Source organism: Quercus suber, unplaced genomic scaffold (assembly GCF_002906115.3).
Source record: "Quercus suber isolate HL8 unplaced genomic scaffold, Cork oak 2.0 scaffold_950, whole genome shotgun sequence".
In the NCBI taxonomy this organism is placed as follows: domain Eukaryota; kingdom Viridiplantae; phylum Streptophyta; class Magnoliopsida; order Fagales; family Fagaceae; genus Quercus; species Quercus suber.
Genome location: NW_027070370.1, coordinates 40,322 through 67,811, shown reverse-complemented (window position 1 = coordinate 67,811; position 27,490 = coordinate 40,322). Strand labels below are relative to the sequence as shown.

At 36.6% G+C, this 27,490-nt stretch overlaps 2 protein-coding genes across 3 annotated transcripts; one reads left to right on the top strand and one right to left on the bottom strand.

Moving 5' to 3' along the window:
- The first annotated feature begins 601 nt into the window (after positions 1 to 601).
- Positions 602 to 12,622, top strand: LOC112003120 (protein SUPPRESSOR OF PHYA-105 1). The gene is made up of 8 exons (XM_024035297.2): positions 602 to 1,132; positions 1,914 to 3,462; positions 4,184 to 4,341; positions 5,421 to 6,273; positions 9,320 to 9,466; positions 10,040 to 10,357; positions 10,833 to 10,892; positions 11,518 to 12,622. The coding sequence occupies exons 2-8, from the start codon at positions 1,948 to 1,950 to the stop codon at positions 11,707 to 11,709; spliced, it is 3,243 nt and encodes a 1,080-aa protein (XP_023891065.1). The 5' UTR covers positions 602 to 1,132; positions 1,914 to 1,947; the 3' UTR covers positions 11,710 to 12,622.
- An 81-nt stretch (positions 12,623 to 12,703) lies between these two features.
- LOC112003111 (uncharacterized) lies at positions 12,704 to 17,462 on the bottom strand. 2 transcript variants are annotated; one of them, XM_024035284.2, is made up of 3 exons: positions 17,112 to 17,462; positions 15,025 to 16,942; positions 12,704 to 13,119 (listed from the first exon to the last, which is right to left on the bottom strand). In XM_024035284.2, exons 2-3 carry the CDS (start codon positions 16,928 to 16,930, stop codon positions 12,962 to 12,964), a joined length of 2,064 nt encoding a protein of 687 aa, XP_023891052.1. In that variant the 5' UTR covers positions 16,931 to 16,942; positions 17,112 to 17,462; the 3' UTR covers positions 12,704 to 12,961. The 2 variants fall into 2 exon arrangements, with proteins under 2 accessions (XP_023891052.1, XP_065624568.1); XM_065768496.1 differs by having other exon boundaries at positions 15,025 to 16,933.
- Positions 17,463 to 27,490: the final 10,028 nt, after the last annotated feature.

Below are 27,490 nucleotides of genomic sequence, written 5' to 3'. Positions count from 1 at the left end.
TTGGGCAAAGCAGGAAAAGGCATGAGTCTTGCTCACCCACATCCCAGAAGTGCAAAGGGAGCAAGACTTGTTGCTATTGAAACTCGGGAGGTGCGGTTTGATGGAAGGAACAAAAACCCTAATTTACGTTGGTTTGATGCTATGCTTGCTCTTATTTGTGTTGGTAATATACTAATTACTCAATATAAAACAAATAAAAGTCCAACATGTGGGTCCAACCTTATTTAAGTGGGTTGGATCGGGTTAGATTTTTTTCAACCAAACCATGGTAGGTCAAATTGAAAAAATCCTTCAACCTGACCCATACACTCCCTTACTTCTTTTTCACTAGAGGAAAAAAAAGTACAACAATACAAACATCTTCATATGAATAACGAAAAGAATAAAGTTATGTCTACGTTATTTTCACAATATAAAGTCGATAATAATTAAAGGTAGGTTAAAAAATATAATGTTATTGATAAATCGAAAGAAAAATCAACAACTTATTATCCAAAATTTATTGTAAAATAATTATGAAAATATCAAAGGTGAAGCAGCATGAGATGCCATATAAAAAATGCGTCTGTCTAGTTGATATAAAAGCGGAACTCGCCTTGAAAAGGCCCTATCACGGGAAGTATTATTGTCCGGGGAGGAAAGATTAAGAAGCAATGGCATAAACAGTAAATAAAGGGCCGACTGAGTGCTATTTAATAAATCGCTACCACCCATTAACAGTAAACTTGTTATCCAACGTGTGGACTGTAAGGCGAAGACGAATTAGCTGAGAAAAAACATATATGGGGTCTTTCATTTGTAGCCTCAGAATCAGATCCAACACAAGTCTCTCTGGGCATAGCTGTTCTAATTTACTTTTAACTTACTATAATAAAAAAATGGTACGAAGTAATATTTGTTCAAAATATATGGACCATACGTAAATCCCTTGTCCTTTGTTTGTTTTTTTATTTTTTATTTTTTAAGTATCACACAAAAAATAAAAATCTAAAGATACCGATAAGACTCTTTTTACTTTTGTTGCAACAAACAACATTCTTTCACTTGTTTATGTGTTGGAAGATATTTTTCTATTTCAGGCAAGTTTGTCTTTGGTTCCCTCACTCTCTCTCAGCTGCTGCTTTCTTTAATGGTATTGCATTTACTTTTTTGAATTTCATTGAGTTTAATTCATTGGTCTATGTGTGCTTTTTTTTTTTTTTTTTCAAATGTTGTTCTTTTACACTTTTTGGTTACAGAAAATGGAAGTAAGGATTCATTTTCTGCACTTAAAATTGAAGCATTCATGTTGGATGGATGCTCTTTTATAGTAATGATGATGTTGGTTATGTGGTTTGTATTTTTTTCTAATTTGAAGTTCAAGGAATGGTTGTAGTGGAATTTAAAAAAAAAAAAAAAAAAATAAGGATATGTAGTTGAATTGCTTTCTCTCATGCTTTGAAGAGCAAATTCAAAGTGGGGTTTAATTGGGTTGCTTAATATCAAAAAGAAATGTTTGTTCTTTAAGAGGAGTGTGATTACTAATTCATGTATTATCAGTTATGGACATTTCTATGCCATTCCAAAAGCATAATGTGCTTTTGATGTAATGGGTCTGCTTAAATTGGAAAAATTCCACTTTCACGGTAAATAAATACAACTTATGCTTCTCTCTCTCTCCATTAGTTGAAAATTTTTAATTCTTTATTTCATTTTGTGTTGATATTGATTCAACTGATTTAGAATTCAGCCCTCTTCCCTTTTAGGTTATTCTTTTTTGGAGCTGATGTTATTGTTGTTTTTGTTCTTTTTTTGGATGTCATCCTAAATTCCAGCCACGAATTCATCTTTTCCCCCCCTTTTTCTAATTCTTGTATTTCAGCCATGAATTCATCTTTCCCCCCCTTTTTCTAATGTAATTTTCATTTGAGTAGGTCATTTGCACAATAAATCATTCATATTGATTAAATGGTGTGTTCCGACGGTATGAAACGAGCTGCAGAGGAAATGGCTGTAAATGATGCAGTAGGAAATGAAGAACTTAAAAGAAAAGATTTTGATCCTTCCCTGAAACCAGAGGGTCAAAATTTCTCGAGATCACCAGTGACCTGCTTATCTGTGAGGGGTGAATGGCTGGAGAGATCAGAAAATGATTGTTTGGCTGCCATGGAGGGGAAGGATTTAAATAGATGCATAGCTTCTTTAGATGGTTCTGAGCCTCTGACTACTAGTTCTGCAATTGATACAGGGCTTGTTGTGGAAGAGTTAACAGTGGGAAATTATAGGAACCAAAATTTAGATTTAGTTAGTAGCCCCAACAAAGCTAAGCAGGGCCAGTGGCAATATCTATATCAGTTAGCGAGTGGGTCTAGAAGTAAGGGTTCACAGGGCAATTTGGCTTCTACTGGCAAGGATCAAATATTGTTGAGAGTCAGAGAAGAGTTAGTAACTATGAATTCTGACCCGAGGAGTCTGAAGCTTTTGTCAAGCAAGTTACTTGATCCTGCACCAAAGGGAGTTTTTGCATATATGAGGGCTAGTGAAGACAAGATTATCTCAAGCAATTCACTATCTACTACTCCTGCTCGATTGAAAACCTTGTCAACATCTAGCTTTTCTCAGCTATTTGTGAAGAAATCCTTGGCAGGAAAGGGATCTATCTGTGGAGCCCAAGAGGCTTGCAGTGGGTTTGGTGGTGCAATTGGGGACCAGAATGATGAAAAGCTGCACGATGTAACTAAGGTAGCTTCTAGTGCTTTATTAAAATTAAGTGCCAATAATGGTCAGTCTTCCACACATAGAATTGATAGGTCTGGTCCTGAACTGTTCAATGATGGGATCAGCCTAAGGGAATGGCTTAAACCTGGGCATAGTAAACTAAACAAAGCTGAAAGTGTGCTTATATTCAGGCAGATTGTGGAGTTAGTGGATTTCGCACACTCTCAAGGAGTTGTCTTAAATGACTTACGGCCATCTTGTTTCTTTTTACTGCAATCAAGTAGAGTTAAATACACTGGTTCCTCAACAGCCGTGAGAGAATTAGAGGGTGTGATGTGTCAAGAATCATTTCGGAAAAGGCCATTGGGACAAGATGAGCATGCCTACCTTAGTTTGGGTGCAAAGCAGCGAAGAATATGTGAGGAAATGAATTCTATTAAACAACAGCCTTACTTCATGACTAATGGTGGCTTAAGTACTAAATCAATGAAAGAGACTGAAATTTCAATCACTGGTCCAGAAGATTCAGGACACACTGAACTTCAGTCTCAAAACAATTCCAGCTGCCAAAATAAATCACTGGCTACACAGCAGACTATTCCTGTAACTGTTCACAGGTGCCAAAATAAATCACTGGCAGCACAACAGTACGTTTCTGCAACTGTTCAGTCAGAAGAGAAGTGGTATACTAGTCCAGAGGATCTCAATGAGAGAGGTTGCACATTTTCATCAAACATCTATGGTCTTGGTGTTCTTTTTTTTGAGGTGAGAATTTTATTTTTTTAATTGGTTTTTGTAGTTATGTGTTTGTTGAAAGACAAGATTAAAATCCTAGAGTATTCTTATTGCTTCTTTGTTAAGTTATTTTTACATCAAACCTGATGCTTAAGCCAAGTATGTTAAATATAAACTCGCTTTGCTGTGTATGAAAACCATTATATAAATTAAAATTGATATGAGATTTTGGTTATGAGGACCTTTTAAGACTGAATTTTTCTGGTATATGGCATCTGTACAGTGATATTATTATGTACCCCTACCAAGATATACCTATTTGTATCTTGGTATGGTGTAAGACATATTCATTCATGGGGCCTGTGGAAGGGGTGGATTGGGAGCACCTGCTGAATATTTGAAGCCACATTTCATCTGCAGTAGCAGTGATATCAGTCAAATGTAAATGAGTTAAATCTTGAAGTAGCCCGATGAAGTAAAATATCTCATCGATATGATTGATTAGTGCACTTGGGGAGAGGCATTTCTAGCTTGAGTATGAATGCAATATAAATTTCTATGAATAGATTTGGCACAAGAAATGAAAATGCATCAATCTTCATTCACTCAGTTGCTTCATATTCCTATTGATTAGTTCTTTATTTTTCTTTTTGGTACTTGGTTCTCTTAAATTTTAATTTTTCTCTTAAGATTCCATCCTAAAAATTGAATTGAAATACTATTTTAATACTAATGCAGCTTTTTATATCAGTTGCTCTGCATTTTTGAATCATGCGAGGCACATTCTGCAGTGATGTTGGATTTGCGCCATCGGATTCTTCCACCAAATTTTCTCTCAGAAAATCCAAAGGAGGCGGGCTTTTGTCTTTGGCTTCTTCATCCTGAACCTTCATCTCGTCCACCAACTAGGTATCATTATATGCAGCATTTCAGTTATTTTACCTTCTACCATTACATTTCAAACTTCTCTAAACATTTTGTTAAATGTAGAGGTTGTAATCATTGAAGTATGAATATTTCAATACATTGGTACCACATTAAATATCAGAGATATGCACCAGAAGTTACAATTTTTGCTAAACACCCCCCCTCCCCTCACAGTTGGTGCCCCCCATTTTTTTGTGTTTGTCTTTGAGGTGTGTTTAGCAACCTATCCTAATTCTAGATTAAAAGTATCTAGGTCTTGCTAGTCATTAATATTTTAGTAACTCAAGCTACCAGTATGCAGTTTAATTGCACTTCTGCCAACTAATGATGAAGCCGAAGCATCTTGAGTCCTTAACCTCTTATGTTCATATGCAGTTCAGATATATTGTGTTAATTTTACATTTAGCTTCATTTAATATTATGAACAGCAACGATCCTCTAATGGGAGACCTTCAAATGCTCAGCGAAAGTGGTTGAGGGGTTCAACTTGTAATCCAAATAGTTATTCATATTCTTAAATGCAGAATATTCCTACTCAAACCTATATAGTGTATATGACTGAAAATATCAGAGCTGTTGTGTCGGGTTACAGCATGATGAAGAACAAATGCCCTGAATTTGTAGACAAGTGCTAGGTCCCACCTGGAAAATCTTCATGATAATAGATGTAGAATGGATTCAAGAAAAATAGCTCAGGGGTAGGATAATGTTCAGTGGCTGTTCTAGCCAGGTGAATCTATAGACCCTTATGAGGAAATGTTTATCAGTCGCTGAACCTTCCATTGAAGGCTTCTGACATTTTTTGACTGGAAAACATGTTATTTGACCATTTATCTGTTAATTTTACTTTCCCCTGCACTTCTTGAAAATATAATATTACAAGCTGTAACTGTGTTTGATTAATTTTGTTAAATTTTGGATATCAACTGCTGCAATGTATTTGATTTGATGATAAATCCTGCTATTTCTTGGTCCATTACATAGTTTTAATGTGGCGGATTTAGAAGTTTTTTTTTTTTTTTTTAATTTTTAATTTTTAATTTTTATTTTCTGTGCCACAGGGAAATACTCCAGTCTGAACTGTTATTTGGATCCCAAGAATTGCATTCTGGGGATGATTTCTCAGTATCTGGTTCTGTTGATGATGGTGAATCAGAGCCATTACTTCATTTCCTAATTTCATTGAAAGAACAGAAACAGAATCATGCCTCCAAGTTAGCTGAAGATATAGAATGCTTAGAAGAAGATATTAAATTGGCTGAGAGAAGGCACTTAATAGGGACATCCACAGCTTTTTCTTGGGGACAGGAAGAAATTCCTAATGTAGGGAAATCGGGTTTCCATCTTCTAGATTCTATAAATTCAGATGCCTCACCAAGATCATTTTCAGCTTCAAAATTAAATGAAGAAAGATTGATGAGAAATATTGGTCAGCTAGAGAATGCTTACTTCTCCATGAGATCCCAAATCCAGCTTAGAGAAAATGCCATTGCAGAACGCTCTGATAAAGAGGTGCTAAATAACCGAGAAAGATGGACACATGTAAAAAATGAACATGAAAAACCAAGCAGAAATCAGAAAAGCGTTGATCGGCTTGGAGCCTTTTTTGAAGGTTTATGCAAGTTTTGTCACTATAGCAAGTTTGAAGTCTGTGGGACATTAAGAAATGGAGATCTTCTCAACACTGCAAATGTGACTTGCTCTTTAAGTTTTGACCGCGATGAGGACTACCTTGCAGCAGCCGGAGTATCAAAGAAAATCAAAATTTTTGAGTTTTCTGCTCTTTTAGATGACTCTGTAGATATCCATTATCCCATTGTTGAGATGTCAAATAAATCAAAGCTTAGCTGTGTTTGCTGGAACAACTACATCAAGAACTATCTGGCTTCAACAGATTATGATGGTGTGGTTCAGGTGTGTATTCCTTACACATAATGTTTTTACTTGTTATATATGTTTATTCTGTTTTCACTTTTCACCTGTGAGATAGGTGTTATATAATAATTATAAAATGGAAGTGTTTGACTTTTTGTATAGGTCTTCATATTCTGCCATATAGGCTTTTGATAGTTTAAATTTTTTCACATCGACATTGCACTATATATTATTTTTATTTGGTTGTTAATTGTCAGAGTTATAAAGTGTTTTAAATTATTATATTTCGTTAAAAAAAAAAAGAAAAAAAAAAGAAAAAAAAAAAACTGAATTATAACCCATTGTTCTGTTGGACAAAGAACCCAAACACTAAATGAATTCTAATTAAATTATATTTGGTCTTCTCAAATAAATTCTAATTAAATTACATCTGATCTTTATATTAGGCTCTCTATCCTAACTAGTGTAGTACATTACACAAGCCCTAAACCTAGTGTATTCCGGAAACCTAAACTTAGTGTAGTACAATAGTGAATTGGGCTTGAGCCCAATTGGGATTTAAACCTAATATTCTAAGTCTCTCCTTAAACTCTAAAATGGATTTCAAGGGACTAGCTTGAGTTTGGATACTATATCCCAAAACCATCCCAGTGGATGAGATTTGGTGAAGATTCATCCAGTTGATTATGATAAGCAATGGAGCGAAACTTTAAGATATCCTAAAGTAGATGATGATGGACAAAATCTGTGGGGTGGTTGGCACACAAAATCTATGTCGGGAGCTTATGGTGTGTGTTTGTGGAAGTGCATTAGAAGTGGCTGGTTGATTTTTTCCGAGTGCCTTCGATATGATGTGGGTGATAGTACTCGTGTGAAGTTTTGGGATGATGTGTGGTGTAGGGATCGTCCTCTTAAGGAGGAGTTCCTAGACTTATATAATATTAGTAGGACAAGGGAGGCGTTGGTCTCTGAGGTTATGTGCTTCGCAAATGGGAGAGTTTCTTGGGACATTCAGTTCCATCACATAGTGAACGATCAAGAGTCACTTTCTTTGGATTCGTTTTTGGTCTTGATTTATTCCGCAAAGGTCCGGGGTGTTGGTCCTGACAAACTTTGTTGGAAGCCTGCCTGCAACCAAGGTTTCAAGGTGAGTGGATATTATCATTTTCTACCCCCCATCTACGGTATTTCCCTTTCCTTGGAAAATGGTGTGGCAATCAAAGGTTTCTCCTCGGGTTGCCTTTTTCTCTTGGACTGCGGCTTTAGGCAAGATTTTAACTATTGATAATCTATGGAAGAGACACTTTGTTGTTCTTGATTGGTGCTTTATGTGCAAAGGGTGTGGGGAATCTGTAGATCATCTCCTCCTTCACTGTCCTTTTTCTTTTGAAATGTGGAGTATGATTTTCTGCTTGTTTGGTATTTGTTGGGTGATGCCGCAAAGGGTAGCGGATTTGTTGGATTGCTGGTCTTGCAACTTCAAGCAACATCGTAATTTAGTTATTTGGAGGATTATGCCGCACTGTTTGATGTGGTGTATCTGGTGGGAACGAAATTCGAGAAGCTTTGAGGATCGTGAGCGGTCCATTCTTGAGTTTAAGTCTTTTTTGTTTTCTACTCTTCTCGAATGGTGTTTGGTTTTATCTTCTTTTTCTTGTATTTCCCTTTCTGGGTTGCTTGATCATTGTACTTTGTTTTCTTGATGTTCTTGCCTCTTTCGTACATTTCCTATGTACGGGGCTGTGTTTTTTCAATATATTTTTAAGTTACTTATCAAAAAAAAAGAGAGGCAATGTAGTGAAGCTGTAATGTTAGACAATGACAAATGAAGTAGTAGTCAATCTAAATATGTTTGGTTCACTCATGGAAGAATATCATTGGCGCTATATGTATTGCATTACTGTTACCATAGTTGGTAGGAGTGGGAGAAGATGAACAGACACTTCTATCTTGTAGAAGCCAGTATAACCATAGAAGTTCAGATGTAGTATCAAAAAAATGCCCTATATTCTGCTTCAGTGCTAGACTAAGCGACCATAATCCGCTTTTTTGCTATACCATGAGATAATAGAATCACCAAGTAGGAAGCCAGAAAGACCATAGAAGAGTGCCTGTTTGTAAAGTCTCCTACCCATTCTGCCTCAGTGTAAGTGTGAATCATGAGAGGTGACTGGGAGGAGAAGTAAGTTAATGGAATATAATGACCTTGAGATATTGGAGAATGTGAAGAACTGTTGCATAGTGAGCGGATCAAGGTGCCATCATAAATTGGTTGACTATATGAACTGCATGTGAGTTATCAGGATGTGTCACTTTAAGCTACAAAAGACTCCTGACCATCAGCAGAAGGTAACATCTTCAAGCGGTTCACCATCACGAGTAGAGTCGTTTGTTATGCTTTAGAAGTGTGTTATCATTTTTCTATGAATGGTGATCTGATTGTGGAAGTATGTATGAAGCCTCAAGTCAAAATAATGAGAAAACTGTACATTGAACTGTGTAAAACAACTGTCCAATAGTAGTCATTGTATAGGCTCTCAATCCTTATAAGGATACTGTTGAAAGAAAACTTAAACCAAGTGTAGTAAAGAAACCTTGGAGCCCTGTAATAGAGTAGCCATATTAAAGAAGATCACCTTATCATAATTTCCCTGATGCTTTTTGTGACTACCTGCAGTCAGAGAATGTCTCTAAAAGTGTACCTAAGTTCAATATGATGTTGGAGCAGGTCTGTATCCATAACTTTACTGAGTGACGCACTGCATTAGTACGTTTGATTAAAATGGGTACTAGCCTACTGGCATTTGGCTGTAGTTCTTTTATATTAGGAAATATATGCATGATGATTGATGAGGAACTCAATTCCAAAACTATTTATTGCCATCTGTTTCCTTTTGAAAGATGCTTCACTTAGGGAAATATTGATTCTTGTCTTTTATTTCGTGTCATTGAGTTTTTATTTTTTATTTTTTATTTTTTATCAGTTTTATTTTTATCCTTGACCTTTTATTTGAGTTTAATAATATTCTTTAACAACTACTATTGGTGATTTTCTTCTAATCTAATGGGCATGGATGGAATCCAGATGTGGGATGCAGGCACTGGTCAAGGATTCTCTCAATACATGGAACACCAAAAGAGGGCTTGGTCTGTTGACTTTTCTCAATCCGACCCCACAAAGTTTGCAAGTGGAAGTGATGACTGTTCTGTGAAACTGTGGAGCATTAATGAGGCACGCTCTCTCGTGTCATCTAATAATGGCTTAGCTTGCTTGATATTAGTATTTCCATGAATTAAAATTTACAATTGCTGATTATTTATCCTTCTTGAGAATACTCAAAAGTGAAAGAGGGTAGGGGGGAAAGAGAACCCCAAGCACCATGCATAGGAGTTGTGTTACACACAGAAACACACATACATCCATAGCCACCTATTTATGTATGATTGGGCAAGAAATAAGTTTTTTCTCTCCTCATTGCCTTCTACAAGCATTTTTACATATGGGGCTATTCATCACAATTTGTTAGACCCACATAGGATATATATTTTTGGTCTAATTTGTCAACTGGAGTAACCACTCAATGGAACCTTTTTTGATGATTATGTACTTCCTTTCAAATCAGTGTTGATCATAGGTATCAAGTATGATTAAGTGCCAAATTTGAGGTTCGCTTACTGACCTCAAGGTCCTAGTTATTCTATCATTTGAACTCATACTATTGCTTAAAAGTACTGTAATAATCTTTATGAGAGAATTTGTTATACAAAGTTAGGGGGAGTGGTTCTAATGTGATTATTTGTGCAGAAAGATTCTATTGTCACCATTTGGAACCCGGCCAACGTCTGCTGCGTTCAGTTCTCGGCTTACTCTACTCATCTATTGGCTTTTGGATCTGCTGATTACAAGATTTACTGCTATGATCTTCGGCATACAAGAATCCCTTGGTGCACATTAGCTGATCATGGGAAAGCTGTCAGCTATGTTAAATTTTTAGATTCAGAAACCCTTGTTTCTGCATCTACTGACAATACTTTGAAGCTTTGGGATCTAAGTAAAACTAGCTCAACTGGGTTGTCCTCCACTGCTTGTAGCTTAACCTTTGTTGGTCATACTAATGAGAAGGTTGGTTTCTCTATATGATAATATTGTAATCTCTGTGTGTGTGTGTATAAAATAAAACTTAAAGGTGTGCATCTTCCATATTATTCATGAATTAATTGAGTAGTCTTTCTTTATACTTGAAAGAGGAATTGAAGTACTTGTTTTGGCCAAAAAGTACATTTCGTTTTTGACAAGTAAGTAATTGATTCATACTTTTCACCTTGTCTCTTATGTAAAAGGCCCTTGATAAATTAAATGGCCCAAATATTGTAGTGACTCGCCCTTTTATGTGAAAATGAGTGAGGCCTTATCAATCTGGATGGGATGGCACCATCATAGATTATTTATTAGACACAATCACACACACAAGTGCGCACACATGAACACGAATGTGTATGTATCTGTATCAGTATAGGTGGTCTGTGTATGTTATATCTCTTTTTGAGCATTCACTATATAATTATTATTTCTAACTCCTTGTCTACTGCTTGCTCAGAATTTTGTCGGTTTGTCTGTTTTGGATGGATACATAGTATGTGGCTCAGAAACTAATGAGGTAAAATTGTTTGATGTCAAAATTCACTTTGATAATGTTAATTTTATTATGGGACTTTATGTGGCGTAAGCACTCTTATATTGGAATGATTATAAAAAAGTGGTAGAGCATGTTGCCTCATTGCAGAAAATTCTGATCTTGTATTCATCATAAACTAAGAACTATCGAAATCCCTCGTCTTTTGGGAGTTTGGCATTCTAACATCTTAAATTATTACTTGTGAGAATGGATGCATTTATTACCATTAAAATTGCAGCACTTGATTGCAGTTTTTTTTTTTTTTAAATAGAAATCTAAAAATCTGTTTGGTTTGACAGGCTACCTCTTTCCTAGGATCCTTTCTCTTAAGGGAATTATGAAACTGCTTCTATGATGTGGGCTAGGTGCCAGCATTTAATTTATTAAATATTATCCAAGTATAACATCTAGAATACTGATCACAAGCAGATGATACACGCCCCATCAAGCAACACTAATGGGCTTTCCTATTAGAGATGTCATTCCTTTGTGAATAGCCAGAAGATACATAGATCCTTCATTACCTTTTTTGTTTTTATTTTCTTTTGCAAGAATCAAGGCCTTATGTTCAACTTCTAACTGCAATTATTTCCCCTTTGTTTTTCAGGTATACAGCTATTATAGATCTCTGCCAATGCCAATCAATTCTTACAAATTTGGATCAACTGATCCTGTTTCTGGAAATGATACTGGTGATGATAAGGGACAGTTTGTTTCTAGTGTCTGTTGGGGGAAAAAGTCCAACGTGGTTGTTGCTGCTAACTCAAGTGGAAGCATGAAACTATTGCAGATGGTGTGAGAAACATTGTTCTCTCTATGTTTGTAATAGCAATCAGCTCTGTTCCTCAAACATATCACCTTAGCTTGCTAGTGACAACAATTAATCTATAGTCCTCTCTGGTTGGAAATGAGTTGGACCAGAAATTTGCTCTGGTTGAAGGCTAAGAGAGGGAACACAGTTGTTACGGAGCCTTCTAAGTTGCTTTTTGTAGTTGTCTTGCATCCACATGGCATTGCACAGGACAGAGAAATCCATTAACCTGCTGATTCTGGCTGTTGCCCTTTGATGAGAACTCCACGTTACACCCTTACTGTTGAGATCAGAGATTAGCGGAAGTTGACAAGATATGGGCATAGCTGGTACAAAACCAGGGTTTGAGTTGCACTACCTCAAAAAATTAGAAGCTAAGTGAATAAAGATCATAGTACTCTTCAATGAATGATTCCAATCATTTTTACCAGAGATCTTTTAGACAAGTTAACAAGGTTCGCTGGAGTTGGAGAAGATTCATGAGCTGTGGTATCAATAATTTTTTGAGTGGCGTATATCCTGCACAAGCAGCTACCTTGCGAACAAACCAGTAGCAGAAAAGGAATGTAAATTAACTTTAATTATTAAGAAGGGTTTAGGTTATACCATGATTGCTACTCAGAACTGTATATTTATGTGGCTATGCAGTCTTCCGATTAAAATTTTCAAGGAGTGAGATATGTTTTACCAGGGTGGCCTCTCCTGATAAAGGAAGTTTTTTATACCATATCCATTTTAATTAGCTCCGCATTAACTTGTGATTTAGCCAAGTATTGTATGATATGATACATGCTTACCAAAAATGTGACATCTATTTACATGTCAATGCAGATATGTTCAGATGTAACTTTGCTCATTCTTTTGGGCATGTTTTCTGCTTAACAGCAGTTCAATGACTTAATCCCCACATTGTAGTTTCTTTTACTTTTTGTGTCGGACTCTCTCTCTCTCTCTCTCTCTCCAATGAATAAAAAAACCGAAATAAAAATAAAATCCTTTTCACACAACATAAAGAATAATACAGATGAAATGAGTTGCTGCAGGGCATACTGAACTGTACATCTTTTCAAAATCTAATATTATAATCTGAGCAAAAATGCCCTACTCTATGGCCAAACATTTCTGATCTAACAATTCGCTATTTTATTTTTTTGGCTGAGAATCAAACAATTAACGTGATGTCTAGAAGTTAAAAGAGTGAAGCTGTTTGCTGAGGCAAATGGTTTGGTAAGATTTAAGACTATGGGAGTTCGGAATCTGAGGCGGCATGACCAGATGATGATCTACGCATTCTTGGACTCATCATTGTTGGACTAATCACCATCAGATGGCCCTCTGAACTCATTCTCATACTAGGGGAAAGTTGTGGAGGCCTTACTGATCGTCCTTTTGGTGTTCCTGTATAACAAAATCCACATGAAAATGGATTAGAGCATCTTTATCAGTTGTGGCATAATTTATGCCATTTTACCACATTAAAGACTTACTTTATTATTTTACCACATCATTTTACAATATACCATTTATCAGATGTTCTATACTTCAATTCTATACATTAAAATAATATTTACTACACATTAAAATAATATAAACTACACAATAAAATAATATATTTAACACAATAAAAAACATCTACAACACTACTACTGCCGCTGCTGCCACTGCCACCGCTGCCGCCACTGCCACCGTGGCAGCCACAATCCATTGTAAAACCACCACTAGAACCACCGTCATCAACAATCCACCCCAAAACCCATTAAAAACAGAGCAACACCCACTAGCACAGCAACTCAAACCCAGAAAACACAATCAAAACCCAGGCAACCCAAACACACGAAACTCAGGCAACCCAAACCCAAGCAACCCAGGCAACCCAAACCTACTAACACCGGCAACCCACAATCAAGATCTCACCTCACCTCAACGTCGATGCCCACGATCGTGACGAACTCTCCGATCTCACCTCAACGTTGATGCCCACGTCGATTTCGATTGGCGATGACGATGACGATGCCCGGAGAGATCGGCGATGACGATGCAAAATGAAACCGGTGAGACGACGATGATGGATCGGCGATGATGATCGGCGATGACGGCGATGACGATCGACGATGACAGATCAAGATCAACAAAACAGAGGTGAGAGGGAATGGTGAGAGAGAACGGTGAGAGAGAATAGAGGTGAGAGGGAACGGTGAGAGTGAAGAGAAAAGAATAATCTGAGGAGAGAGGAGAGAGAGAAAACAGAATAAAAAAACAATAAAAATTATGCCACATGTGAACAGTACCGTTGCAAATTTGCAACGGTACTGTTCACATGTGGCAAATTTTATGGGATTTAGCACATCTGATAAAAGGAGATTTTGGTGTTTGGTGTGGTAAATGTGCCAAATATTTGGCATTTGGCACATTTACCACATCTGATGGTGATGCTCTAATGTTTTCAAAAGAATGTATCCAGTGCCAGAATAAGTTAATGTCTGAAGCATCTGAAACTCAATCTCAGATTGCAAAAACTACTGGAATGTGATTGATTAGTGTCATAGCAAAGTAATAAACAGGACCAAGAACACTGAAACAGTAAAATAGTTTAAGCATGTGAGTAAATTTTGACTGCCACATAAACTTCAGTATACATTCTATGCATAATTCTAGAATATCTTTGATAGAATTGCATTCTTTGAATCTTTCTCCTTCTTTTCTTTGTGTTCAATAAAGTGATGATAGGAGAACATGTAAACAAAGTGACTCCTCTGATCAAAAGTCTTTCTGTACCAGTATGCTAGAGAGCAGAACATTTTATTTTTATTTTTTAAATTACATAGACTATTATGTTCGTACTTCCCAGACCTTTTACAAGGAAAATCTATCACAAAACCAATTTAGAAGCAGTACAAGTTGTTTCCACTTTTTCTTTTTCTTTTTTTTGCAAATGTAGTTGTTGCAGAGTTTTGAACGATTCTAGCTCTTCACAACTGGCATCTGATATGTTGTAATGAAAAACATTTACATGATATTTTCTTACTCAGCTGCAGGATAAAGTCGATAGCCAGCATATTTATTGTCTGTCTAAATTAGTTGGCACTGTTTTGCATTTTCTCCTATTGTCAAATTCCATATTACATAGATGAAGAACTTGAAATGATGGGCTTAAAAGGTGTATTATTTAAAGAAATAACTGTTCAGAGATTGTTAAATCTGTTGTGATTCCTGGCATTATAAGCATTATACTCTTCCAAATAATTAATATTATTCTAAATTATTCTAGAGAAATAGTTATGAATGAATAAACAAGAAGAGCACCTGCTTGTTTGTTTGCCTTCAAATCTAAAGATTTCCTTGACATTAAGGTTTTCTTGTTATCAGGTGAAGCTAAAGCCTTCCTGTCATTTGCTGGCAAGAATATTGGATCATCCATTATGGTCACATTTTCATCCCCACAAGCTGATGCTCCATCACTTCCTGATTCTGAATTATCTTTTAGGCTTGTATTTGTTTTCTTTTTCTCCTCAATTCTATAAACAAACATCTGAAATGGGATCTGTGTTATAGGCAATGGATCAGAACTCTCCCAGAAAGAGAGTTTCCTCGAAAGCCCTGACTCAATGTCACAGTAATCTACCAATGGCATTGGTGGGTCAGGCTGGCTATTGTAATCTGGATTCAAAGCTAGGAACCGTTTTGTGTAGCGAAGAATCCTACAAATGGATGAGAAGCTTGGCCTTTGATTTGGATCAGTATGCCAACATCTCTTTGTCAAATTGGTCAGATATTTTGGTGCATAGAATGGAAAAAGTGGCCTCTCCCCTGCCCTAATGTTTCGACTCATTTTGTCTCCTTGAAGATGGCTATCCTCAAAAGGAACTTTCCCAGTTAAAAGTTCAAAGCAAACCATTCCAAAACTGTATACATCAGACTTTTCTGTGTACTTGGAATTCTCAGCACTTCCTGTCTGTTCTTGCTCTTCCAGAACTTCAGGCGCGTACCAAATGAATGGGAGAGTTCCAGTTCCACATTGATTTGAAGAGCTCTTTTGGATGCCATTTTTAATATAGGATAGTCCAAACCCTGAAAGCTTAGCATGAAAGAAACCTTCTGTTGAGGTGGCTCTTGCTTTGACAAGAATGTTAGAAGGATTCAAATCTCCATGGTAAATTTTCTTTGAGTGAAGATATTCCATTCCTCTTGCAATTTGAAGCATAAGATCAAGTGCAACAGCAAGAGAAAATGGATTCCGCTTTCTTGGGCCAGATATCTCTTTGATGTAATTGGAGAGGTCTTTGTTCATGAGTTCCATAACCAAAAAACATTCTTTCTTTTCCTCGTCGGTAAAGCCACAAAAATAGTTCATTATATTTGGGTGGGAAAGAGACAATAATGAAGAAATCTCTGGAATATGAGGTTCAATATTCCCGAAAAAGTGTCTTATGGCAAAGCTTTCTCCCAACCATAGGATCTCCTTGTACTGACTGCCACCCCCTAACCGCCGCCTCACCATGTAATCCTTAGACCCTACAAGGATTGAAGTTGGCAAGAGTTTTCCGTTCTGAGGCTCAGATCCATCTAAGTTTCTGAAAAGGAGATTAATGAGTTGCCTGTCATACTTTGTTGCACCCAAAGCTTTCTTTTCCTGGATTTTGTTTAGAAGCATCCATCTATCTTCCTTCCAAACTGTGTCAATTCGATTGCAAAAATCATGAGCAATGAGGTATTGCTTTCCGAATTTCCATTGGAAAAGTTTCAAATCTTTATATTCTCCTTTGTACTTGTTCGAGTGCACAAGTTTCTTCCTTTGAATATCATCCTGATCCCAGCCAGACAACTCTCCTGCAATCTCAATTGCTTCGATGACAATTGGAAAACAGCTAAGCAAGTTGTGGATGTGAAACTCGATGCAGTCAGTGTTCTGATAGAGGGTAATGGCTTTAGCCCACCAATCCTTGGTTTCCAAGCACTGCCTAATATAGGCTTCTCCTTCCTTGAATATCTTTTGGAGTTCCCTCAAAGGCCGCTCAAGGACTTTCCATTTCATGTGCTTTTCTTCAAACCTCAAGTTCTGTCTCATCTCCTCTGCTATTGATTCATATGCGAAACTGAAGATATCAAGCAACAAACTGCACTGCCTCGAGTTGATTTGGATATTGTCTCTGAAAACCATTAGAGTTTTCAAGCTGCCTAGTACCTCCCCAATCTGTCGAAATTGCTCCATCCCCTGATCAAACTACAAAGATTTGATAAAGGGTTTCAAAGTTAACAAAGATTGATCATATATACTCATCAGAAATCCCATGATTTATTCGCACAAGAGAGACCAAAGCAACCAATGAATGTGGAAAAAAAAAAAAAATGAAACCGGACAGAAACGATAATTAAATGGTAATACTACTAACCAGTTTGTATCGTAATGTGCAATGGTAATGGAGATGACAACAATCAAATGTGCAAAATTCTTTCTCGGTGGCAAGCCGAGAAATTTGAGTTCCTTCTAAGAAAAAGTGTAGCTGCGAAGGTATCACCGCCAAAAATGGTTAATCGATGATGACAAAATTCCTCTAAATCCTCAAAAAATTCGAACATAAGTTGGCAAATTCCGTAGAAACTAGAAAGAAATCACCTCGCTGTAATCAAAAAAGAGATTTTGATGAACAAGATTAGGCAAAATCTGAACTGTAGCTATGAAAATTTTCTTAAAACTTATTTCATTGTTAGGAAGTAATGGATGCAATAACACGTGGTGGTGGATAGTCCTATGTTTGTTCCGCGAGATTCGATGTTCTAGTTTGAATATGGTAAAGTGTCGGTCAACTGACCAACCGTTCCAACGGATATTTAATAATTATCTACGCGCCTTTTTTTTTTGTTGAGATAAACGATAGAAATTCTTTCATGTTTAACTGACTGCGCGTTTGGTAAATGTATCTTATCTAATTTCCCACTAAAAACAAAGTTTTCCTCTAGACCGATTTCAAATGTTAGGTAACAATTTCAGAAGTTAGAAAAACTTTCCTCCAAATCAATCTATAGAACTGAAAATATTTATCGGACAACGGTTGAGAAAATATTAAATAACTCTCCCTGGGCTAGCCAATATTAGCACTGAAAGGGTTGACTTACTCTTTAATGTGCTAAACCCTTGTTTACACAAAATGGGTCTTCAAACGTCAAAAATTTCATCCAAAAGACTAAAATGGTCCATTCAACTAACTAGGATTAAAAAGCCCATGTCAAGATCTTAAATTCAAGCAAGAGGGAAGAAAGCCCAAATGACCAAACCCAACCCTCCAAGAAGCCCCCACCCACCCCCCAAAACACAATCAAAGGCAAAAACACCATTTTGGGGTCAGTCAAAATTATTATTATTTTTTTTAATGAACTTTTGAAATTTTATTAACGTAAATGAGTTACATCCAAATGTAAAAATGGAGCAATATGAGATGAAGCATCATCCATCCATACTTAAAAATCTGGTATGCATATAGCATGTTTGGCTAGATTATGTGCTACACTATTACAATTTCTCTTAAAATGAGAATACAACAATCTTCTAAACTTAGTTCCATACACTTTCACATCTTCTATCAGCAGACCCCACGGCAATAGATTCTGTTCATGTGACTTCAACACCTGAATTAAGCTCAAAGCATCACCTTCAAGAACAACATCTTGGAAACCCAAATCATGTGCGAAAATCAAAGCCTTCAGTGTAACCAAGGCTTCCGTGTCTTCAGCCTTATATGCTTGATCAATTTTTTCTGCACAAGAAGCTAAAACAGCACTGTCTGAGTCTCTTATCACTACTCCTACACCAGACAGCCTTGAGACATTGGAATTTGCTCCATCAAAGTTCGCTTTCACGAATCCTATTGGCGGAGCTCTCCACCTATTTCCCCCACTGCCGTTACTCCCCACCTGTACCTCTGAAATGTGTATATTAGCATGGATAGCTCCAGTCTAGTCCATGATTATGCAGCAACCTAATAAAGCAGGCTGGCTTGCACATTCAGACGTGCTTTATTCCTTTGATTCCAAACACTCCATGTCATGAAAGCTAAAAGCTCCAGGGATTTACCTTCCTCTACCATCCATAGCAGCAACTCCTTAACACTTATGAAGTCCACTTCACACCGAAATCCCCATATTCCTTGATCTAACCACACTTCGTCCAGTTCCGGGCACAACCATAATGCGTGTATCGGATCCTTCACTGCGACACTGCCTATTTACATCTCTCACACGTTGGATCCTCTACGATCTTTCTGTGCATCAATGCTTGTTTGGTTGGCAGAGCATTATGGCAGGCCCTCCAAAGAAAACTTTTAATATTTAGAGGGGCATGCATCTGCCATATTTCCTTCCAAAGTTGCTTCTCATAGATTGGGGGGGCTTGCGGATTTGATTCCAGCTCCGCCTCCTCTTTAAGAAATCTGCAACCAAATTTACATGAGTAATTTCCAGATGGAGTATAAGGCCAATATATATTGTCCTCTACTGCATTACGGCTAAGTAGGATTTTCTTAATTAAATCAGCATCCTCGGTCACAAATAACCCATCCACCAACTCTTCATTCCATCTTCTTGTGATTGGATCAAAGATGGTGGCTACAATATGATTTTCAAAGCTCTCCAAGGGGCAAGTTGGCAGTTGAGTTGGGTGTTTTCTTGGCAGCCAACGTTGCAAATGTTTATTTTTCCTCCATTCCCTATCCTTCATAAAGCCCCTCTTTGAATGATGTCTCTACCTCTAAGGATACTCTTCCAAGCATATGACCCCATCCTTGAATCAACAGCCTCCATAATTATTGAATATGGGAAGAAACGAGCTTTAAATACTTTGTAGAAGAGTGAGGTTTTATCATGCAAGAGCTGCCAAGCTTGCTTTGCCAAGAGGGAATCATTGAACATAGCAAGATCTTGAAAGCCCATACCTCCAATAGTCATAGAAAATGTTATTTCCTCCCATTTAACCCAATGGATTTTCCTTCAATCACCCTTTTGGCCCTACCAAAATTTCTTGATTAGAGTCTTAATCTCATTGCACAAACCCAATGGCAATTTAAAACACCCCATTGTGTAAGTAGGGATGGCTTGTATGACTACCTTTAAGAGCACTTCTCTTCCCGCTTGCGAAAGCAATTTAGCTTCCCACCCTTGAAGTTTCCACCATACCTTCTCCTTTATGTATTTAAAACTTTCTTGTTTACCTTTGCCAACTAAAGAGGGCAGCCCAAGGTATTTTTCATAGTGCAAGATTTCGTTGACTCCAATGGCCACCTTGATTCCATGCTTCTCCTCCTCCGGTATAGACTTGCTAAAGAACCTTGGCCCCTACATTTTGGTAGTTGTTAATTTGGTACCTACTATTTTCAACTTACAGTTAATTTAATCCCTGCAATTAACTCACTAACAGAAAATACCTCCATGGCAAACGGTTTGCACAATTGACATGTTTAATTTTAAAAAATTAAATGATATTTGATGTGTCTAAATTTTAATGGTCACATAGTACTTAGGGTCCATTTGGATACAGCTGAAAGCTGAAAACTGAAAACTGAAAATTGAAAACACTGTAGTAAAATAACTTTTAAATGTGTGAATGTACCGTGGGACTCATTTTTAATGAAAAAGTTGCTGAAAAGTGAGATTTGTGGGTCCCGTGAACAGTGCACGAGACCCACTGATATGCTGAAAAGTGGCTGAAAAGTCAAATATTATGGCTGTTGTTCACGAACAATGCATGAACAGTAGCCGTAACAATGAAATTTGTCTCCTGAAATGCGTGCCCAAAAAAAAAAAAAAGAGTAAAACGCTAGAAATGCAGACGTGGGTAGAAATAATTTCTACCCAAACGCACACTTAGATGTCAAAATAAGTCACATCAGTTTTTAAAAATATTTTTATTTTCTTTACTTTCTTTATTTTTTCTTTTAATTTTCTTACAATTCCTAATGCTTTAGAATTTCATTTTATTTTATGTTCTTCATTGTTCTTCTTCCCCAAACCTAGAATTTGCAGTTTGTGCGAATCCTTGTGGGAAACCTTGGTGTGAAGTTTCCCATAGCATCCAAATTCTCCTTCTTTGGAGTCCACTCCTTCACATCTCCATGTTTCTACAAGATTAGTCTCAAGAACTTCCCCACCCAATTCAATACTCAAGAAAACCAAACCCACTTGTAGACACTTCATTTCGTACCTGATTAGCAAACTTTAGTCCCTAGTCCCAATGATGAGCTTGACATGTCTACAAAAGGTAATTGAAGTTATTTCAATAGATTGAAAGTAATCACAATTCAAAAGTGATCAAATAGCTTTGAAAACAATGCTGAAAATGACATTTTCCCACAGTTTTCACCATAACTTTTGATTCAAGTGTGCGTGCACACACCCGAAAGATGCATATACACACTCGTTTTCTAGGTTTTAGAGCTTCAATTTTAGGGGCCCAAAACATCATCCTTGATGTAGGCCAGCCCCTAGACCCTTGAGAATGTCCAAAGACACCTAAAAGGCCCTGAAAACCATAGTTTTAACATAAAAATACAACCTTAAGCCTCCAAACTAAAATCCTGGCTAGAGATAGAGGATTTTTCACCTAAACTCTTCCAAGACTCTTTCTTTCTCTTAACCTTCTGCACATCAAGCATTAAGCACATTTTTTGGTTTTTCAAAAACTTTCTCTACTACTCATTAGGGAAGAAATTACTTTCTAATAAAAATCAAAAATCTTTGTCAAACAATCTTTTCAAGAACATCTTTTTATTTTGAGCTGTGATTACCTATGAACTATTGAATCCTTTGATTTTCTTGATATCTCATTGAATCTTGTTGTGTAGACACTGAAGGGCTGGTTAAATATCAACCAAGTTGTGTTCTATAAGTAAGGTGAGTCTCTCTTCATGGCTCTTCCTTAATTTGGATCCTTTATAACTTGTGTTCTTATTGTTCTTGATTGATTTATATGTTATGCATGCTTGATTTTTATTTGTTGTGTCTCACCTTGTTTTGAATGAAAAGTTGAATAAATTCATTAGAGGTATGTTAGGTTTTGTTTGATTGTTGTTTTGTTGCTTGATTTAAAATTGCATTTCTAGGCGTGTATGCGTGCGCATGATTTATGTATACATACGCATACTTCGTGTATGCACGCACTCATGCTCGTGCCTTGAAATGCAAATTTAGCATTCTTCTTGATTTCGTTTGTTTTTCTTTGTTTTAATCCTTTATTTAGGTCTCATTGAGTCTAGTTTTCACATGTCTAGCATTAGGGTTAGTAGAATAATGTGTTTCACATGCTTGGATTGATAAATTTATAATTAGGGTTTATGTCTTGGTTGAATCACATGAACATTCACGAGAACTTGAACATGCATTGATGTATAGGTATTGAACTGTTATGGTGCAATGAGGTAAGTAAGGTAAGTCATGCATAATTACATGAACATGCATTTGATTTGGATGATGAGCATGATATGGTTGATGAACATGATGCTATGCTTGGATTTTTGGGATATGCTTGATCTTAATGCCTTGTTGATGTATACCATGTGATATACTTGCTGCCCTTACGTATATTTTGCTAGATGAATGGTAGGGTTTTTATGCTATGGACGAGTGTGAGACATTTGCCATGTTTGGATGTTAAATACATGTTAGTGTGTGTGAGTTTAGAATAATATATTAGAGGACCCTTTGATGGGATTAGGATTTAGATCACAATGAGATTGTAATGCCCTAATTTGATTGACTGTGTGATGTGTGTAGGTGTGTGATAAGTCCTACATTGGGTATTTACTAGGAAGATCTGGGTTTTATTAACAACTACAAAGAGCCTCAATTGTGACTAGTCCTTCTGAGGTATAGCGCAAATGTGATTAGCTTTTTTCCTCGGATTGTTACATATGGTACCAGAGCCAGCCCGGTAACTCCGTGTGGGCTCGGAGACACTACCCCACAAAAATGGTCCCTAACGAGGACGTTAGGGATTTAAGTGGGGGAGATTGTGATGCCCCAATTTGATTGATTGTGTGATGTGTGTGGGATGTATGATGAGTCCCACATCGGGTATTTACTGGGTAGATCTGGGCTTTATTAACAACTACAAGGAGCCTCAATTGTGACTAGTCCTTTTGAGGTATAGCGCAGATATAGCTAGCACTTTTCATTGGGTCGTTACATGTAGTATCAGAGCCGGCCTAGTAACCCCGTGTGGACTCGGAGACACTACCCCACAAAAGTGGGCCCTAATAAGGAAGTTAGGGATTTAAGTGGGGGAGATTATGATGCCCCAATTTAATTGATTGTGTGATGTGTGTGGTGTATGATAAGTCCCACATCGGGTATTTACAGGGTAGATCTAGGCTTATTAACAACTACAAGGAGTCTCAATTGTGACTAATTCTTTTGAGGTATAGCACAGATGTAGCTAGCACTTTTCCTTGGGTCATTACATATGGTATCGAGCCAGCCTAGTAACCCCGTGTGGGCTCGGAGACACTACTTCACAAAATAGGCCCTAACGAGGACATTAGGGATTTAAGTGGGGGAGATTGTGATACCCCAATTTGATTGATTGTGTAATGTGTGTAGGTGTGTGATGAATCTCACATCAGGTATTTATTGGGTAGATCTAGACTTTATTAACAACTATAAAGAGCCTCAATTATAACTAGTCCTTTTGAGATATAACACAGATATGGCTAGCACTTTTCCTTGGGTCGTTACATATGAGTGGAGGCTGACCTATGAGTCGGGTGGGGTTGGGTGCCAAACACCTTCCTACTCTATATCTGAACTCTGGACACGTGATCTGGTAAAGATCAGTCATTCCACAAGGGTGCTACATTTATGGTTCCTAGACCTAATCTAGTTGGCAACTCCATTTACATCCTCCGCGATGGTCCACCCTAGGCCAAGGTGTATGATAGGCCAAAAACGTATTGACCACTTGTGATGAATTAATTGATTAATTGGCCAAGTTTAATTAATTAATCAAATTAACATGCAAACACGTGGTGGCACAAACAAATCACCAATTAAACTAAGTATACAATGGAAAATAAATTGATATGGTGATTTGTTTACGAATGGGAAAAACCTACACAGCAAAAATCACACTAGGTGATTTTAAGGTCATCACTCCCAAGAATCCACTATTATCACAACAAGCAATTATAAGTAAAGGAATCACAGTACCTTATACCAACCTACAGTTAAACCCTTATCCCAATACCCAATTGGACTTGTTCTGTAGTGACAATCTCTCCTTGTAATGCACGACTTCTAGTACATGACTAACCAATTGTGTGAATTTCAATATGCAACTTCAATCACCAACTAGAGAAAGTTGTTGGCTACAAAGTTTTTCAGTTCATCACACAATGAAGATCCAGAAGATGCTTGGTCACAAAACCCTACAGTGTACAAACACAACAACTTCTTCACAAGAAAGATGAACTAGGGCAAATTTTGTCTCTGGTCACAATTTGCTTGAACAAACTTTGCTCAACACTTGTGCAACTTGTGTCCACTTTGACGGCCCTTAAAATAATCCTTTTATAAGTATAGGGTTGTGAGAAAATAAAGCTCAAACACATAATCACGAATTGGAATCAAAACAAAACTGAAATTCTATTTTTCATAAAGCTCGACATATACCCTATCTGTCAAGCTGCTGTCAAGCCACGGGGCTAGACAGCTCTTCAAGCTCGATAGATAGCTAGCTGTTGAGCTTGAATGACAGGCACTTTTCAGACTTGAATCTTGGATAGACTTGCATGGCTTCAACACTTGATTTTGAAATAAGGTTTCTTGAAGTATTAAATACATCCTAGATCTACCCAATTATAAGTAAAGTGCCATTTTGTCAAAGAATTAGCCAATTACATAAAATAGTGACATATGTTTCTAACAAGTGAATCACATATGTCCTAATAGTGTACTTCCCACTGATTTGGAGAAACCCAAAGCCCGTCGCAGGTGCTTGCACCCATGGTGGCAACTCCGCTGGGGATAGAGAAGCTTGACTCCAATGTGTTCCATTTTCTAATCTTAACAAAGCCTTTTTCAATATTATTTTGTGCACACTTTCACTTGGTTCTTTTGAACATTTACCATGGTTGGTGATGAGTGTGAAAGTTGAGGCTCTATTTAGGGCCAAGACTTTCCGAAGTTCATCCCACAAACTCCTAATTCGTGCAATTGCTTATGATGAGCTTTGAGTATGTGGGCGCAAAGGAGTAAGCCTTGGCCGAGTGGACCGTGGTGGAGAAAAAATTAGAGTTGCCACCTAGATTAGGTCTAGGAACCATATTGGGTCTTTTGTGCCAATCTCTTACGCACATGGACCTGCATACCAAATTATGGGTTCGGAGTTTGGGTATGGCTTAGGAAGGTGTTGGGCACCCAAGACTACTCAGCTTATGGGTTGGGTGCCATAAGAGAAAACAAATAAAACACGATCAAACATATTATATTAAAAAAGAAAAAGATAATAATTAAATAAAACACACAAGGAAAAAATATCAAATAAACCAAATAAGGAAAAAATACTAAAACAAACATAGAAAATAATTAAACACAATATATTAACCTAAATAGAGTAAAACAGAATCAAAGAACATGTGAAAAATGATTAAATAAATAAAAACAAGATTTTTGCCCTAATCTGCATTCGAGGTGCGTACGCATACTCAACAATGTGTACACATGGTTAAACCACACGCACACATCCTCTAGCATAGATTTGAAAAATCACATTTTTATTGATTTAATTAAACAAAGATATAAACATAGAAACCAAACAATCATTTTAGAAACCCTAAAGATTAAACTAACATAAACGAAACAAAAGCAAAGCAATATAAACAACTAACCATGAACAAACCAAATAAATATGCTAGACTAACATAAAACAAACATTCATGTTAAACTTACATAGAAACTAAAATAATAAAACAAGAACAACAAAACAGATTATAAACAACCTAAAATCATATTAACACATATTGGACATAATTAAAATCAACAAATAAATCAAATAACACAAATAGAAACAAAATCAAGAATTCATGTGAATCATGTTGAACAAAGGAAGAGTTCATGGAAAGAACACTCACCTTGCTTGAGATTATGAGTTTGAGATTATTTAACTGATCCCTCAATGCCTGCAACACAAAGATTATATTGAGGGAATAAGAATAATTGAAGAACACAATAGTTTTTAAGATAATCACAACTCAAGAACAAATTTATAATTGAAAAGGTTTTAGAAAATGATTTGGGAAGATAGTTTCTGCCTAAGAACTAACTAAATAAGGTTTCTAATTTGTAAAAAAAAAAACGTGCTAAGGGGTTGTCCTAGGGTTTTGAAAAGAGAAAATAGGGTTTTAGAGAAGACAGAGGCCAAAAAATAACTCTCTTTAGCTAAGGTTTTGATTAGAGACATAAGATGAGTATTTATAAGTTAAAATTAGGGTTTCGGAGCTTTTTAATGGTCTTGGACATTCCCAAGAGTCTAGGGGCTGGCCCACATCAAAACATGATGTTTTGGGCCTTTAAAATGAAGTCTTAAAACCCAGAACATTGGACTGCTCAGTTGGCCCAACTTCAAATGGCCATAACTTACTTGATATAAGTCCAAAGTAGGCAAAAGTTGTGTTCAAATTGAAACCTAGGATACCTAATTTCCAAAGAAACAAACCTTACTAAAAAAATTTAGGCGGATAAAACGTTATGGTTAAAATAGTGAGCAAATGTCATTTTTCAATATCTATTTTAAAGTGATTTGAGCACTTTTGAGTTGTGATTACTTCCAAACTATTGTGAATTCTTTAACTACCCTTGGTTAACTTATGTCAACCTTATCATTGGGGCCAAGGACCAAAATCTTTTAACAAGTACAAAGTGCAGTGTCTGATATGCATGAAATATATATATAATAAAATACTCTCATATTTGCATTTTTGGCCATACGTTTATGCTATCTTGGGATTAATTATATATTATCTTTATTTAATAGGTGATAAGGGTTTTACATGCAAAGTGGGGCTAAGTCAATTGCTAACCCAACTTGAAGGACTAGGAGGGCATGAAGTAAAGAAAAGAAAAGCAAGACAAAGAAAGAAAAAAGAAGTAGAGCTATGCCAAAAGAAAAGAAATAAATGAAAAAGGAAGTTTGCTTTGGTAGAGACATCTATTTGTGGGCTTAAGGTCTTGAATATCTTTTAGTGGGCTTTCTTCTTACTTAGCAGAAATACAAATTAGAGAAGAAGAGAGACTTTTGGGCCATTCAGGTTTTGCTTGTGAAATCTTGAAGTTAGCATGTAAAGCAAGGCCACTGAGTCCCTTACATGTGCGTGGCTTTTGAATTCCTAATTCTAATTCTATTAGGATTATAGCATAGTCTGTAAGGCGGCTATTTTCATATATAAGCCTCTAGGTCAGTTTGAGAAAGCTAGTGCTAGGGCTGGGATGCAAAACAGAAAATTGGAGCAAGAGGCAGTGCCGCATGTGGCTTCTCTGTAACTTTTTTTCATGATAACATTATGACTATTTCTTTCTCTATTTTATTTGTCTAGTTTAATGTTTAGTATTTTATTCTTGTGTTTTATTTCAATTACCATGAGTAGCTAAATTTATAATTAGAGTTGAGGATGAAACCTTATTAAGGATTATCAGTAATATTTATGTGATTTGATTTTTCCCATAATAGTTGTTCTTTAATGATTTAAATTGTTCTTACTTCATATCAATTGACTAAGATGAGATTCTAGAT

Bases quoted from the DNA above. Each gene is read 5' to 3' on its own strand.
- LOC112003120 (XM_024035297.2), top strand. From the start codon at position 1,948: ATGGTGTGTTCCGACGGTATGAAACGAGCTGCAGAGGAAATGGCTGTA. The intron at 6,274-9,319 runs GTGTGTATTCCT...GATGGAATCCAG, and splicing joins ATTATGATGGTGTGGTTCAG to ATGTGGGATGCAGGCACTGG. The intron at 10,358-10,832 runs GTTGGTTTCTCT...CTGCTTGCTCAG, and splicing joins TTGGTCATACTAATGAGAAG to AATTTTGTCGGTTTGTCTGT.
- LOC112003111 (XM_024035284.2), bottom strand. From the start codon at position 16,930: ATGGAGCAATTTCGACAGATTGGGGAGGTACTAGGCAGCTTGAAAACT. The intron at 13,120-15,024 runs GTGCTCTTCTTG...TTTGTTATACAG, and splicing joins GAAGGCAAACAAACAAGCAG to GAACACCAAAAGGACGATCA.